At 41.7% G+C, this 14,002-nt stretch overlaps 1 protein-coding gene across 2 annotated transcripts in view; it reads right to left on the reverse strand.

Moving 5' to 3' along the window:
* Positions 1-14,002, reverse strand: part of LIMK1 (LIM domain kinase 1) — a 92,159-nt gene that overhangs the window by 63,420 nt on the left and 14,737 nt on the right. For both annotated transcript variants that reach the window (XM_070079490.1, XM_070079489.1), the window contains exons 4-6: positions 12,607-12,737; positions 10,999-11,081; positions 8,231-8,339 (exon numbers count right to left, since the gene is read on the reverse strand). In XM_070079490.1, coding sequence (XP_069935591.1) covers positions 8,231-8,339; positions 10,999-11,081; positions 12,607-12,737 — 323 coding nt within the window. The remainder of the gene's footprint in view (positions 1-8,230; positions 8,340-10,998; positions 11,082-12,606; positions 12,738-14,002) is intronic.

Consider the following 14,002-nt stretch of genomic DNA (forward strand, 5'->3'; position numbering starts at 1 on the left):
TACTTAATAATGGCCTCAAAGTGCAAAAGTAGTGATGGTGACAGTTTTTCAAAGTCTAAGAGAAGCCTTGAAGCGCTTCCCGTCAGTGAAAAAGTGATAATTCTCCACCAACTTAGTGTGTATAATTTATCAATTGCACTTTACCATAGGTATGAAATAAGATCACAGTAAACAGGTAATATCACAATATACAGAACAAACAGAAAAAATAGTGAAATTCCAAGCGCTTTCATGATTTCTCACATCATCAAAAATCACGAAAGTCCTTCGAATTTCACTATTTTTTCACAGCGGTTGTTCTGCATTTTATCACAGGTATATATGCAAACGAAAAACAACATATATAGGGTTCGCTACTATCTGTGGTACCAGGTATTCACTGTAGGTCTTGGAACGTCGTATTACCCGCGGATACGGGGGACCACTGTACTTTTTTCAGTTAAATTAACAAAACTCACACAAGAGGAACTTTATAAGAGTTAATTAAAATCAAGAATATTTAACAATATCAAGCAATATATTAGTCAATTTATACAAGAAATTAATTTGTTTTTTCACTTACACTAGTTAAAAAGCAGCACAAAAACATTAGTACTGTATAAAAATACACTAGTGTATATACGTACGTACGTATGTTTTTTTAACACACCGGCAGTCTCCCACCCAGGTAAGGTGACCCCAAAAATTTTACAAAGTTTTTCTTTTTTTTATTTAGGAAGATATACAGGTGTTACTAGCCATTTGTTTGAATATACACAGGCATGTGTGTTAGGAGTGAGTGGAGGCAAATGGGTTTTGGAATTTGATGAGCTGTTGGAGTGTGAGCACGGTGTAGTGTTTTCTGAAGGGATTCACGGAAACTGGCTAGCTGGACTTGAGTCCCGGAGGTGGGAAGTACAGTGCCTACACTCTGAAGGATGAGTGGGGATATTTGTTGTTGGAGGGGAGGGGGGGAGCTGTGGTGCATCTCTAGCAAGACAGTAGGGTGAATGACGGTGAAAATGTTTCTTTTTTGGGTCACCCTACATTTACCTGGAGAGGATTTTGGGGGTCAACGTCCCCGCGGCTCAGTCTGAGACCAGGCTTCGTGGTGGATCAGGGTCTGATCAACCAGGCTGTTACTACTGACAGGACGCAAACTGACGTACAAACCACAGCCCGGTTGGTCAGGTACTGAATTTAGGTGCCTGTCCAGTTGGTGAGAAATGGCCAGTGATTATGTATGAGTGATGGTGAAAGTGTTGAATGATGATGAAAGTTTTTTCTTTCTTTTTGGGTCATTCTGCCTCGGTTGGAAACAGCTGATGTGTGTGCCAACTTACCCCATAGTGTGTGCCAACTTACCACATAGTGTGTGCCAACTTACCACATAGTGTGTACCAACTTACCCCAATGTGTGCCAACTTACCCCATAGTGTGTGCCAACTTACCACATAGTGTGTGCCAACTTACCACATAGTGTGTGCCAACTTACCACATAGTGTGTGCCAACTTACCACATAGTGTGTGCCAACTTACCACATAGTGTGTGCCAACTTACCACATAGTGTGTACCAACTTACCCCAATGTGTGCCAACTTACCCCATAGTGTGTGCCAACTTACCACATAGTGTGTGCCAACTTACCACATAGTGTGTACCAACTTACCCCAATGTGTGCCAACTTACCACATAGTGTGTGTCAACTTACCACACAGTGTGTGCCAACTTACCACACAGTGTGTGCCAACTTACCCCGTACATGGGGCATGTTGGCACACGTCAAATGTGGTTTTTTTTTTTTCTAAAGAATGATGTGCTTTTGTTTCGAAAGAAAAATTATTTTTTTATTTCATGAAAAGTAAGAGGAAGATTTATATTTTTCACTGGAAGTATAAAATTACCAATCATTTCTTGTTTTTCTTTCATTACCGAAAATGTAAAAAGTGTGCCAACTAGCCCCGGTCTCCCCTACTCTACTCCAGTTTTCATTTTCTCAAATTTTCCATAGGGGAGTTTACTTCTCTGGAGTCTACCTGGAGGCCTGGTCACAGACCGGGCTGCGGGGGCGTTGACCCTCGGAACTCTCTCCAGGTAAAACTCCAGGAGGTCATTCCGGGGGTCAATGTACCCATGGCCTGGTCCTTGACCAGGCCTCAAACAGCATAGTGTTGTGACCAGCCCTTTATATACAAATGCTCCTCTCTTAACAAAGGTTTGACTTGCAGTGTTTTAACTTGACAATGGTGCAATAGCAATGCACATTCATTACTGTACAGTACTGTACATTTGTTGATAGGATAAATACTGGTACAGTTGAATCTCTGTATTCACTGATTTGGTATCCGTGGTTTCAGTTATCCACTGTTTACTGTGGCCCAAAAATAACCCTGAGTTTTGGTTAATAATGGTCCCAAAGTGCAAAAGTAAGAGAAGACATGAAGTGTTTCCTATCAGTGAAAAAGTGAAAATTCTTGGCTTATTGTATGTAATTTATCAATTAAACTTTATCATATGTGTGAAAACGAAAAAAGACATACAGTGTACCCCCGGTTAACGATATTTTTTCACTCCAGAAGTATGTTCAGGTGCCAGTACTGACCGAATTTGTTCCCATAAGAAATATTGTGAAGTAGATTAGTCTATTTCAGACCCCCAAACATACACGTACAAACGCACTTACATAAATACACTTACATAATTGGTCGCATTCGGAGGTGATCGTTATGCGGGGGTCCACTGTATACAGGGTTTGCTACTATCCATGGTTTCAGGTATCCGTGGTAGGTCTTGGAACATATCACCCACGAATATGGGGGGACTACTGTATTTAGTTACAGTAATTATATAAAGGAGGTTTTGTGGGCGAGGGGCTTGGACTTCCAGCAAGCGTGCATGAGCGTGTTAGATAGGAGTGAATGGAGACGAATGATACTTGGAACCTGACGATCTGTTGGAGTGTGAGCAGGGTAATATTTAGTGAAGGGATTCAGGGAAACCGGTTATTTTCATATAGTCGGACTTGAGTCCTGGAAATGGGAAGTACAATGCCTGCACTTTAAAGGAGGGGTTTGGGATATTGGCAGTTTGGAGGGATATGTTGTGTATCTTTATATGTATATGCTTCTAAACTGTTGTATTCTGAGCACCTCTGCAAAAACAGTGATAATGTGCGAGTGTGGTGAAAGTGTTGAATGATGATGAAAGTATTTTCTTTTTGGGGATTTTCTTTCTTTTTTGGGTCACCCTGCCTCGGTGGGTCACCCTGCCTCGGTGGGTCACCCTGCCTCGGTGGGTCACCCTGCCTCGGTGGGTCACCCTGCCTCGGTGGGTCACCCTGCCTCGGTGGGTCACCCTGCCTCGGTGGGTCACCCTGCCTCGGTGGGTCACCCTGCCTCGGTGGGTCACCCTGCCTCGGTGGGTCACCCTGCCTCGGTGGGTCACCCTGCCTCGGTGGGAGACGACCGACTTGTTGAAAAAAAAAAAATTATATATTTACCCACCGAGGCAGGGTGACCCACCGAGGCAGGGTGACCCACCGAGGCAGGGTGACCCACCGAGGCAGGGTGACCCACCGAGGCAGGGTGACCCACCGAGGCAGGGTGACCCACCGAGGCAGGGTGACCCACCGAGGCAGAGGCAGGGTGACCCACCGAGGCAGGGTGACCCCCCAAAAAGAAAATACTTTCATCATCATTCAACACTTTCACCACACTCACACATTATCACTGTTTTTGCAGAGGTGCTCAGAACACAACAGTTTAGAAGCATATACATATAAAGATACACAACATATCCCTCCAAACTGCCAAATTTATTAACAGTAATTATTTATTTACCTATTTATCATATATTCATATTCGACTCGCAAGATTTTTAATTTATGATTGGTTCATTGGAACGCATAAGTCGAGGAGTACTCATATTTGATACACCTTTACTTGGTTATAAGTTTTCTTACTCGCATAGCCCAGCCCTGGACCAGGCATGTTTGGTGCTTCCCTGGTCAACCAGAGTGTTACTGCTAGTGGTCCACTGGTCCACATATCTATCCCAGTTTGATCCGGCATCTAGCAAAGGAAATTGTCACACTTTGTCTTGAAGACTTCTCAACTTGTTCTGGCAGTTCCTGATATCTTCTGGCAAGATGATGATAACTTCAAGATCACGATGCAAATACAGTGGACCCCCGGTTAACGAACTTTTTTCATTCCAGTAGTATGTTCAGGTGCCATTACTGACCGAATTTTTTCGCATAAGGAATATTGTGAAGTAGATTAGTCCATTTCAGACCCCCAAACATACACGTACAAACGCACTTACATAAATACACTTACATAATTGGTCGCATTTGGAGATGATCGTTAAGCGGGGGTCCACTGTACAATGTTCTTTTATTCGCACACTGCCTCTGCCTGTCATTGTGATCATTCTACACTGTCTCCCACATGTCTCACTTCAGTATGTTATGACAGTGACTGTCTCCCACATGTCTCACTTCAGTATGTTATGACAGTGACTGTCTCCCACATGTCTCACTTCAGTATGTTATGACAGTGACTGTCTCCCACATGTCTCACTTCAGTATGTTATGACAGTGACTGTCTCCCACATGTCTCACTTCAGTATGTTATGACAGTGACTGTCTCCCACATGTCTCACTTCAGTATGTTATGACAGTCACTGTCTCCCACATGTCTCACTTCAGTATGTTATGACAGTCACTGTCTCCCACATGTCTCACTTCAGTATGTTATGACAGTGACTGTCTCCCACATGTCTCACTTCAGTATGTTATGACAGTCACTGTCTCCCACATGTCTCACTTCAGTATGTTATGACAGTGACTGTCTCCCACATGTCTCACTTCAGTATGTTATGACAGTCACTGTCTCCCACATGTCTCACTTCAGTATGTTATGACAGTCACTGTCTCCCACATGTCTCACTTCAGTATGTTATGACAGTGACTGTCTCCCACATGTCTCACTTCAGTATGTTATGACAGTGACTGTCTCCCACATGTCTCACTTCAGTATGTTATGACAGTGACTGTCTCCCACATGTCTCACTTCAGTATGTTATGACAGTGACTGTCTCCCACATGTCTCACTTCAGTATGTTATGACAGTGACTGTCTCCCACATGTCTCACTTCAGTATGTTATGACAGTCACTGTCTCCCACATGTCTCACTTCAGTATGTTATGACAGTGACTGTCTCCCACATGTCTCACTTCAGTATGTTATGACAGTGACTGTCTCCCACATGTCTCACTTCAGTATGTTATGACAGTCACTGTCTCCCACATGTCTCACTTCAGTATGTTATGACAGTGACTGTCTCCCACATGTCTCACTTCAGTATGTTATGACAGTCACTGTCTCCCACATGTCTCACTTCAGTATGTTATGACAGTGACTGTCTCCCACATGTCTCACTTCAGTATGTTATGACAGTGACTGTCTCCCACATGTCTCACTTCAGTATGTTATGACAGTGACTGTCTCCCACATGTCTCACTTCAGTATGTTATGACAGTGACTGTCTCCCACATGTCTCACTTCAGTATGTTATGACAGTGACTGTCTCCCACATGTCTCACTTCAGTATGTTATGACAGTGACTGTCTCCCACATGTCTCACTTCAGTATGTTATGACAGTGACTGTCTCCCACATGTCTCACTTCAGTATGTTATGACAGTCACTGTCTCCCACATGTCTCACTTCAGTATGTTATGACAGTGACTGTCTCCCACATGTCTCACTTCAGTATGTTATGACAGTGTGCAGATTTAGAACAAGACCTGCAAGCACCTTCTATGCATATATATATATTTTTTTTTTTTTTTTTTTTCAACAAGTCGGCCGTCTCCCACCGAGGCAGGGTGACCCACCGAGGCAGGGTGACCCACCGAGGCAGGGTGACCCACCGAGGCAGGGTGACCCACCGAGGCAGGGTGACCCACCGAGGCAGGGTGGCCCACCGAGGCAGGGTGGCCCACCGAGGCAGGGTGGCCCACCGAGGCAGGGTGACCCACCGAGGCAGGGTGACCCACCGAGGCAGGGTGACCCACCGAGGCAGGGTGACCCACCGAGGCAGGGTGACCCACCGAGGCAGGGTGACCCACCGAGGCAGGGTGACCCACCGAGGCAGGGTGACCCGAGGCAGGGTGACCCACCGAGGCAGGGTGACCCACCGAGGCAGGGTGACCCACCGAGGCAGGGTGACCCACCGAGGCAGGGTGACCCACCGAGGCAGGGTGACCCACCGAGGCAGGGTGACCCACCGAGGCAGGGTGACCCACCGAGGCAGGGTGACCCACCGAGGCAGGGTGACCCACCGAGGCAGGGTGACCCACCGAGGCAGGGTGACCCACCGAGGCAGGGTGACCCACCGAGGCAGGGTGACCCACCGAGGCAGGGTGACCCACCGAGGCAGGGTGACCCACCGAGGCAGGGTGACCCACCGAGGCAGGGTGACCCACCGAGGCAGGGTGACCCACCGAGGCAGGGTGACCCACCGAGGCAGGGTGACCCACCGAGGCAGGGTGACCCACCGAGGCAGGGTGACCCAAAAAAGAAAATCCCCAAAAAGAAAATACTTTCATCATCATATATATTATCATGGTATAAACCTTGGTAACTGATAAAGACAAACTGGTTATCTGTCATTCATTCATTCTCATTCTCTCTCTCTCTCTTTTGAATTCACTCTCTCTCATTCACTTTTTTTACACAGGGTTTGACAAGGTTAAGTTAAGGATTCCTAACTTTATTGGCAAACTAAGAGCTGTTACCTACATCAGCTAATTTTCTCTCTCTTTCCCTATCATTCTCTTTCTATCACTCTCTCTTTCTCTCTCACTCTCTCTTTCTCTCTATCACTCTCTATCATTCTCTCTCTCTCTCTGTTCCGGTGAATACATACTTAGAACAGAGGTGCTCCTAGCAAATAACTAGACTTTCTTTATTTCATGCTACGTATTTACTGTACCTGGTCGCCAGGTCACCATCTGGAGAAGACCCGGGCCGGAAGTACCGGCAAATCAACAAGAAGAAAGAAGATGTACCTGGTACACACACACATGTAGTATTATTACCATGCTTTACTGCTAATGTTTCACCCACTTTATCAACTCTCAATAAAGCCCAATGCATAGGCAAAATATCAATAAAAATTTCATAATACTGCATTCGTGTTTACCAAGTCTTTCTCATATCAAGAATAGTAATAATGAAAAATACATCCCAAAAAGGCACCCTGCCTTTTTGGGTAAAGACTGATTTAGTAAGATAAAAAAATCCAAAAATACTGTTTATCAATCTGGAAGCAAAATATCCGTATAAATATTGTACATCAAGAAAACAATCACAATAAATGTGTGATTGTAAATATGCAAATTACCATTGTGAAAAGTAGGAAAAACACCTGTTTTAATATTCTTACACACATCCTCTGAAGACATGTGTGAGCACACTAAAACGCTCAGGTGTTTTACCTATTTTTCACTGTGTTTTTATGTTGTACAGGTGTCACGTGGCTGGGTTGGTGGCGAACTCAGCTCACGCACTGAGGTCCAGGGTTTGATCCCCAGTATGGCTGGAAAACATTAAGACGTGTTTCCATAAGACACCTGCTGTCCATGTTCACCTATCAGTAAAATAGGCACCTGGGTGTTAGCCACCTTACACCTGCTGTCCATGTTCACCTATCAGTAAAATAGGCACCTGGGTGTTAGCCACCTTACACCTGCTGTCCATGTTCACCTATCAGTAAAATAGGCACCTGGGTGTTAGCCACCTTACACCTGCTGTCCATGTTCACCTATCAGTAAAATAGGCACCAGGGTGTTAGTGGACTGGTATAGGTCGCATCCTGGGACAAAATTGACCTAATCTGCGGGAAATGCTCTGCATAACAAGGGGTTTTCTATATATTAGTATGTCACTGATGTCAGCTATGGTCTGTATACCTTGTACATGTACTTGTATACCTTGTACATGTACTTGTATACCTTGTACATGTACTTGTATACCTTGTACATGTACTTGTATACCTTGTACATGTACTTGTATACCTTGTACATGTACTTGTATACCTTGTACATGTACTTGTATACCTTGTACATGTACTCGTAGAAATAGAGATATTATTATTACATTAAATGCAATCAAAGCAATAAATGAACAGATAGTTTATATTACTGTACCCATGTTGCAAATACTAACACAAATGAGTGATCTTACTCAGCTATGCGTAGACCTCGACAATTACTAAGTCCCACCAGAGAGAATCCCTTTCGTGAGTCTACACTAAGCTTGATTCGTCGTTGATTATCAGACTTTGCTGGAAGCTCTGCAATAAATTAATAAATTCCATTATATCATATCATGAATAAAAATATTTTTTTAAATTTATGTTTCACATATTGCAAAGAGTAACTTTTTTTTTAACCACTTGGCCACATCCCACTGAGGCAGGGTGACCTAAAAAGAAAAACGACAGGTTTTTCTTGTTACAATTAGCAATTTATACAGGAGAAGGGGTTACAAAGAGCAATATATAATATTTATGCAAATTCCCTAGGTTATTAGCCCCATAAGGGTCAGTGCCATAGTTCTACGGCTTTGCACTGTCAGTGCTGTAGTTTTATGCCATGAGCTCAATTTTTGCCTAGATATGAGAGAATGGGTCTATACGGTGAGTATGTATCATACAAAAACAATCCTGCAGCAAGATTAGATTTTTGCCACCGAAGTGGCTAGTTTATTGTGCACCCCATATCCATCCTGTGGACGGTAGCGCAAGAGCATATGGATACACAAAAGGCCTAGGAACTAGGCCCCAAAAGGGTTAACAGGTGTACATATGGATTTATATCTACAGTTCACTTATCTGTTACAAGCCAATTTAGGAAATTTACTTAGTATATCTGGTATCTTATTTTCATTAGCAAGACATCTTGACATGACACATAGGTTATTATACTGTCTATCTCTGTATTCCTCAATAAGTGGACATTAAGCACATAGTGTTCAAGACAGTGACCATATGCTTGACCACATAGTTTGATCATCTGTGTGTCTCCCAAACTGCCAGAAGTACTTGTAACCAAGCCAAAGCCTGGCCACTACTACATCAGTCAGTACTTGTAACCAAGCCTAAGCCTTGCCACTACAACATCAGTCAATACTTGTAACCAAGCCTAAGCCTGGCCACTACAATATCAGTCAATACTTGTAACCAAGCCTAAGCCTGGCCACTACTACATCAGTCAGTACTTGTAACCAAGCCTAAGCCTGGTCACTACATCAGTCAGTACTTGTAACCAAGCCTAAGCCTGGCCACTACAACATCAGTCAGTACTTGTAACCATGCCTAAGCCTGGCCACTACAACATCAGTCAGTACTTGTAACCAAGCCTAAGTCTGGCCACTACAACATCAGTCAGTACTTGTAACCAAGCCTAAGCCTGGCCACTACAACATCAGTCAGTACTTGTAACCAAGCCTAAGCCTGGTCACTACAACATCAGTCAGTACTTGTAACCAAGCCTAAGTCTGGCCACTACAACATCAGTCAGTACTTGTAACCAACAACATTAGTCAGTACTTGTAACCAAGCCTAAGCCTGGCCACTACAACATCGGTCAGTACTTGTAACCAAGCCTAAGCCTGGCCACTACAACATCAGTCAGTCTGCTCACATTGCAAGTTGCTTCATAGATATATTTATCTACATTCACGTTATCATAGTGGGTTATAAATCTACTCAGACTTCTAACTGCATTCCTATAACATTCTTTTTCATTGTTTACTGCAGCATGCAGTGCATAATGGAAAAAAACTGCAACTGTGTCTTTGGTTTAAAACAGAGACTTTGCAGTGCATTTTCAGATGGATTTTATAGTTGTATTCTCGGTTTCTTGGTATCATTTGATAAAATGGAAGATATATTACAGTAGTAGAGATGATTTTGATTAGTTTCAGGACTGGAAATAGCTTGAAATTAAGCTCAAAGCAGCGGAAATGTTCGATTTTTGCCGACATTCAAGAGTAAACAAACCACGCAACGCGTGTAACACGAGTCTATTGGTGGGTCTAATATGCATTCATGAATGCGCTGACATTATTTACAGTTATTACAATAATACAAAACAGTAAATCTTATGTTTCTGTGTGAATAAAAAATTTTTTGGTGAACAAGAATTCTTTGTGATAAAAATTCAAAATGGAATTAATGTGTAAAGCCCGGGAACATAACTAATGAACAGAGGAAATGTTATTTTAGTGCCAGGAATGCCTGCATTGTTTATTCTGGACACTATTTTGAGATTGCAATACAATGGACCCCCGCTTAACGATCACCTCCCAATGCGACCAATTATGTAAGTGTATTTATGTAAGTGCGTTTGTATGTGTATGTTTGGGGGTCTGAAATGGACTAATCTACTTCACAATATTCCTTATGGGAACAAATTCGGTCAGTACTGGCACCTGAACATACTTCTGGAATGAAAAAATATCATTAACCGGGGGTCCACTGTATTTTGAAATTTGCGTGAAATTGATCAAATTATCAATTTCCAATCACTTTATTGGGTAGTTGAAATAGCTGATTGAGCAGTTTCTTGTGCTCAATAAAACGGAAGACGTACTAGTGAAAAAGCTAAGAATTTGGTTGACTGGAACAATATATCTGGCCTAAAATAGGATCGAAAGTGGGCAAAATCACCAATTTGTAAATATTGTTGATGCAGCAAAATTCGTAATAACATAATTTCTTCAATTTTCCATCAAATTTCATATTTTCTGTTTAATTACCTTCAGAAAAAATTCTCTACGAATTCATTAGAGAAAAATAGTTTTCTTTTGTTTTTTAAATTTTTGGACATTGTGGACACTATCACGACTCTGGATCCAGACACTTAAGGGGTTAATGTAGATTATCTTACCATAGATTATCTCACTGTGGATTATCTTAACATAGATTATCTTAACGTAGATTATCTTACCAATAAGTTGTATACTGTGAGGAACTTTGGTGAACGATGTTGACTTGTTCAATGGCTGCATTTGTCTCTTGTAGCATAATCCACTGAAACAAATAATTATCATCACAAAATAATTATGATAAACTAACAATTATCATCACAAAACTAACAATTATCATCATAAAACTAACAATCATCACAAAATGAAAAATTATCGTCACAAAACTAATAATTATTACCACAAAACTAACAATTATGATCACAAAACTAACAATTATCATAAAATAAACACATAACTAACCACGCCCAGGTGAGGAAACCTAAGACAAGCTTTCGATAGCTATCTGCGTTTATGTTTTTTTTTTTTTTTTATTTGTAATACCTAAAATTTACATTTGTATACCTTCATCATCCTCATATAATAGTAAATAATTGTTATTATAGTGAGTGTACAACGAAAACCTGTAATTGTTTTACATGATGGTAGGATTGCTGGTGTCTTTTGTCTGTCTCATAAACATGCAAGATTACAGGTATGTCTTGCTACTTCTACTTACACTCAGGTCACACTACACACACATGTACAAGCAAATATATATGCACCCCTCTGGGTTTTCTTCTATTTTCTTACTAGTTCTTAATGGCTTGATAAAGCTCCTGGAGAGCGAAACGTTGCCACTTACTAGTTCTTGTTCTTGTTTATTTCCTCTTATCTCCATGGGGAAGTGGAACAGAATTCTTCCTCCGTAAGTCATGTGTGTTGTAAGAGGCGACTAAAATGCCGGGAACAATGGTTAAGGAACCCCTTCTCCTGTATAAATTACTAAATTTGAAAAGAGAAACTTTCGTTTTTCTTTTTGGGCCACCCTGCCTCGGTGAGATACGGCCGGTTTGTTGAAAGAAAGACGAAAATTGTCATTATACCTTCATTGTCCTTATACAGTACAACTTCCTTATCTACTGATTTGCTGTCCATGGTTTCAGTTATGCACGGTTTATTGTGTCCAAAATACCACTTAATTTTGCATAATACTGGCCCTAAAGTGCAAACACAGAGAAGTCGGCAGTTGTTCAAAGTCTAAGAGAAGTCGTGAAGTGCTTCCCATCAGTGAAAACATGATAATTCTCCACTTATTGTGCATAATTTATCAATTAAACTTTATAATAGAGACGTATAGGATTTATATATAGGGTTTGTTTCTATTTGCTGTTTTGGTATCCATGGCCGGTCCTTGGAACTTATCCCCCACGGATACAGGGGGTCGTACCGTATAACAGAAATAATTATTGTCATCGTAGTCTCAAGTTAGACTTATATTTGCCTGAAATATCTGAAGGAAATTTGCTATATTTATATACTTTATATACCAAACTAAAATTTATAAAAACTATAAAAATCACAATATATTTAAATCATTAAAAAATTTAAATGAACATAACTTACAAAAATGGCTATTTATGAATGATCACTTGTCAATGAACAATAATAACTTACACGGAGACAGAAACTCTGGTCGATCTGTATATTTGACCCTGTGAAGAGGACCTCAGAAGGGGATCAAAATATACATATCAATCTTCCGAGTGTCTGTCTCCACGTGGGTTATTATTGTACATGATTATGCTTACCAATATAATTTTGATCTTTCAACAAGAGCATACGACTCTCCGTCACCAATAAATGCTGAACATGAGGTACATACGAAGCATTCCGGGTGGAACTTGTGGTCACCAGCGACCATGACTGGACCAGTGATGATCTGCAAGAACAGGAAATACTGAGTACTGGAGGTGAGAAGTACAGTGCCTGCACTCTAATGGAAGGGTGAGGTGGGAAGTAGAGTGCCTGCACTCTAATGGAAGGGTGAGGTGGGAAGTACAGTGCCTGCACTCTAAAGGAAGGGTGAGGCAGGGGAAGGGTGAGGCAGGAAGTACAGTGCCTGCACTCCAAAGGAAGGGTGAGGCAGGAAGTATAGTGCTTGCACTCTTAAAGAAGGGTGAGGCAGGAAGTACAGTGCTTGCACTTTAAAGGAAGGGTAAGGACATTGCAATTTACAGTTCATCTGAACTGTGATGTCACTTCTAGCAAGACAAGTGACTGAATGAATAATGGTGAAGGCATTTCCTCTTTTTGAGATCACCCTAAAAAATAGAATGGGTAAATATGCTTCCCAAGCATAAGTTCTAATAACCACATGTATTACTATTACTACTACTAATACTAATATTACAACTACTACTATTTCCACAATGATTATATTGTGCCGTACATCTCGCTCTAAAACCCATACAGCCTCTCCTCACTTAGCGATGTACTCATTTACCGATGACTCGGACTTACGACCACCTCTCTAACCAGTATGCAAACCTAAATAATGTATATTAGGGCTGATTTCCTCTATTCTGTTTATTACAATATACAGTGCATTACTGTATAAACATTTAAAAATACAGTGGACCCCCGGTTTACGATCACCTCCCAATGCAACCAATTATGTAAGTGTATTTATGTAAGTGCGTTTGTATGTGTATGTTTGGAAGTCTGAAATGGACTAATCTAATTCACAATATTTCTTATGGGAACAAATTCGGTCAGTACTGGCACCTGAACATACTTCTGGAATGAAATAATATCGTAAACTGGGAGTCCACTGTAATGTATATTAGAGCTGATTTCCTCTATTTTGTTTATTACAATATACAGTGCATTACTGTATAAACATATAAAAATATACTAAAAATGTTATAAATGGTACAAAGGCGACATTAAAACAACCACCAGGCCCGGTGGCCTGGTGGTTAAAGCTCCCGCTTCACACACGGAGGGCCCGGGTTCGATTCCCGGCGGGTGGAAACATTTCGACACGTTTCCTTACACCTGTTGTCCTGTTCACCTAGCAGCAAATAGGTACCTGGGTGTTAGTCGACTGGTGTGGGTCACATCCTGGGGGACAAGATTAAGGACCCCAATAGAAATAAGTTAGATAGTCCTTGATGACGCACTGCCTTTCTTGGGTTATCCTGG

Source organism: Cherax quadricarinatus, chromosome 99, assembly GCF_038502225.1.
Source record: "Cherax quadricarinatus isolate ZL_2023a chromosome 99, ASM3850222v1, whole genome shotgun sequence".
Taxonomy (NCBI): domain Eukaryota; kingdom Metazoa; phylum Arthropoda; class Malacostraca; order Decapoda; family Parastacidae; genus Cherax; species Cherax quadricarinatus.